Source organism: Condylura cristata, unplaced genomic scaffold, assembly GCF_000260355.1.
Source record: "Condylura cristata isolate star-nosed mole 26May11 unplaced genomic scaffold, ConCri1.0 scaffold00009, whole genome shotgun sequence".
In the NCBI taxonomy this organism is placed as follows: domain Eukaryota; kingdom Metazoa; phylum Chordata; class Mammalia; order Eulipotyphla; family Talpidae; genus Condylura; species Condylura cristata.
In genome coordinates, this window is record NW_004567110.1 from 5,307,560 (window position 1) to 5,310,306 (window position 2,747).

At 65.3% G+C, this 2,747-nt stretch overlaps 1 protein-coding gene across 1 annotated transcript in view; it reads left to right on the forward strand.

The window, feature by feature from the left end:
- Nucleotides 1-2,747, forward strand: part of ST3GAL1 (ST3 beta-galactoside alpha-2,3-sialyltransferase 1) — a 69,453-nt gene that overhangs the window by 64,037 nt on the left and 2,669 nt on the right. The window contains exons 6-7 of the mRNA XM_012723012.1: nt 570-753; nt 1,799-1,844. Coding sequence (XP_012578466.1) covers nt 570-753; nt 1,799-1,844 — 230 coding nt within the window. The remainder of the gene's footprint in view (nt 1-569; nt 754-1,798; nt 1,845-2,747) is intronic.

The window sequence follows — 2,747 nt, forward strand, 5'->3', positions numbered from 1 at the left end:
GGATCGGAAGCGCCTCTTTGGAGCTTGGGAGCAAACCCTTTGCCAGGGGCCTGGCAGGGGCAGGGTTTACTTAAGCCCCGCCCAGCCCCCGACCAGCGTGTAGACATCGGCTTGTGGCGGCTACAACTGGATATACCTGGGGATATACGTAAGACAAGTCCGTGTCACCAACTAAGTTCCACAAAGACAGCCCATGTCTGCCTGGCTCCCTGAGACCCCCAGGGAGACGAGGGCCCGTGGGAGACGCACCAGGCTGTGGCGCTGGGACCCTGGGAACCTTCTCAGTCTCCTGTTCCGTGGCCCCTGACTCGCTCCTGGACCCTCGCCGGCCCGCAGAGGCCGCGTCTAGCGTGTATGGGGCGGGAGAGCTGGTCAAGGGGAGGACTGACAGGCGTCCGCATGGCGCAAGGGACGGCTGCGTCCACCAGGTCACCGCAGAAGGTCGGGGTGGGGGGGACGAAAGCAGACCTCCGAGTTGCGTCTTCTCCGTGTCCACTGGGTGGCGAGGACGTGGGGCCCAGCAGAGCTGCCCCGCCCCCGGGCCGGGGTGCAGCCATCCTCTGCCTCCCACAGGATGAACAAGGCCCCCACGGTGGGGTTTGAGAGAGATGTCGGGAGCAAGACCACCCACCACTTCGTGTACCCCGAGAGCTTCCGGGAGCTGGGGGAGAACGTCAGCATGGTTCTGGTGCCCTTCAAGACCACGGACCTGGAGTGGGTGGTCAGCGCCACCACCACAGGCAGCATCTCCTAGTGAGTGCCCTCGGGCGCCTGACGAGGCGCGGCCCCACCCCACCGCCTGCCCTCCCTCCCCAGCCCCCCCCTCCCGGGGCCCAGGGAAGCCCCGGCCCCAGCCCTCCGGGCACCGAGGCGCCCCACCACGCCACTGCCCCACCCTGGAATCTCTGGGGAGCACACGGCCCACGCCTGTGCAGTCCTGACCCCCGATCTCAGCAGTAGGGCCTGAAGATGACACACCCCTGCTTTCCAGCCGTGCAAATGGCCCTGGAGTCGGGGGACAGGGTGCTCGGCAGGTCGGCCCCCCAGGCCCCAGCCCGTGCCGCCTCCACTTCCCCGCCGAGCTGCCCCAGCTCCGCGGCCCTGGGCCCTGGCACGCGTCACCTCACTGATTCTCGCTTGGCCGCCGGTGGCCGCCTCCCTCCCAGCGGGGAAACTGAGGCAGGAACGCCGGCTGGGCTGAGCGCCCCACCAATGCTGGGGTCCAGGCAGGTTTCCTCTTCCTGCAGAGCTTGGCTTCAAAAGCCACCATGTCTGGGTCTGAGTTAGGGAGCCTGAGGAATTGGGGTCCAGAAAGTTGGGGGGCTGTACTTCCAGAGGAGGCCAGCGTGGGCGGCGGCTTGGGAGAGCCCCAGGAACTCAAGAGCGCCAGTGACCCCAGTCAGGTCCTGCTGACCTGCATCTGGGGCATGTTTCACCTCGGCGCCGAGCCAGGGGCGAGGAGGACAGGGCCTCACCAGCCAGCCCCGGCGGGTGATGCCTGTGCCCCTGAGGCTGTGTGGACAGTCCTGTGTGGACAGTCCTGTGTGGACAGTCCGGGCGGACTGTCCTTCCTCCTTTCTGGGCTTAAGAGCCACAGAACCTCCTTGAATTGATCGAGTGCGCCCTCTGGTGTCCGTGCTGGGGTGCTGCTTCCTGAGGGCTCTGGGCACAGGGGGGGGGGGGGGGGGGGGGATATAGCTTGGGGTGCTTTCCCCACCCCACACCCCCTCTAGCTGCTCCCCCAGGCTCCCAGTGAGAGACCCCTGCCCCCTAAGCGCCTCATTCTCTCCTCCTGCAGCACCTATGTTCCTGTCCCCAAGAAGATCAAAGTGAAAAAGAATAAGGTGAGTGGAGACTTGGGCCCCACACACCCCTTCGCAGGAGGTTCCTGAGGGACACCCACCTCTCTGCCACTCCCCCCACCCCGGCATCTGGCTGCAGGTCGCCCTGGGCCCCAGGTTGGTGGAGGCAGCGGCAGCCCCCGCTTCCCCTCCTGCCCCCCAGCTTCCCTGCTGGAGAATGGTCAGACACTGGGGAGTTTTCCAAGTGGGGACCCAGGCCTACAGTAGCCCCTGGGTGATTGTCACAGGTGGCAAAACTCGGGCCCCTGTGACCCCTAGATCAACCGGACCAAAGCCATGGGGTTTTACGTTCCTTCCGGGGTCTGCCATGACTGCAGCCCCGGAAGCGTGAGCTGCTTGAAACTTCCGCCATCTACACGCTACCTGCCCCTTCCCCAGCAGGGCCCTGGAATGGGGTCAGCGGCACGTGGGCAGAGGGCAGTGTCTCTGCCATGCATGCCAGGCCTTTGTGCACACTCTCCTAGCTCAGTCCTTGGCATATAATGGAGTGCCACTCAGCTGGGTCGGGGCGAATCCTGCCCCTGTGGCAACATGCATGGATCTGGAAGAGATTCTGCCGGGTAAACTAAGTCAGAAGGAGAAAGACAAGTACGGGTGTCTTCTCTGTTCCACCTGTACGTGGGACCATCTGAGTGCAGTCAGAGAGGTCCGCCGCTTGCCTAGACACACAGCAGTGCCGCACGGGCCCTTTGCCTGGGCCGTCCCTGGTTCCGGAGAGCAGAGCGGAGCCGGTAGAGGGGAGCCCCACGGCCGCAGAAACCCGAGGCTGGGCTGAGAGGTTAGCTAGCAGGCCAGGGCCCTGCTAGTGCACTTCATGCACCCTCCGGTCCTCCTTAGGGGCTGGCCTGACGTCCCTGCACAGGCACGCCCCCCCCGAGAAACCCC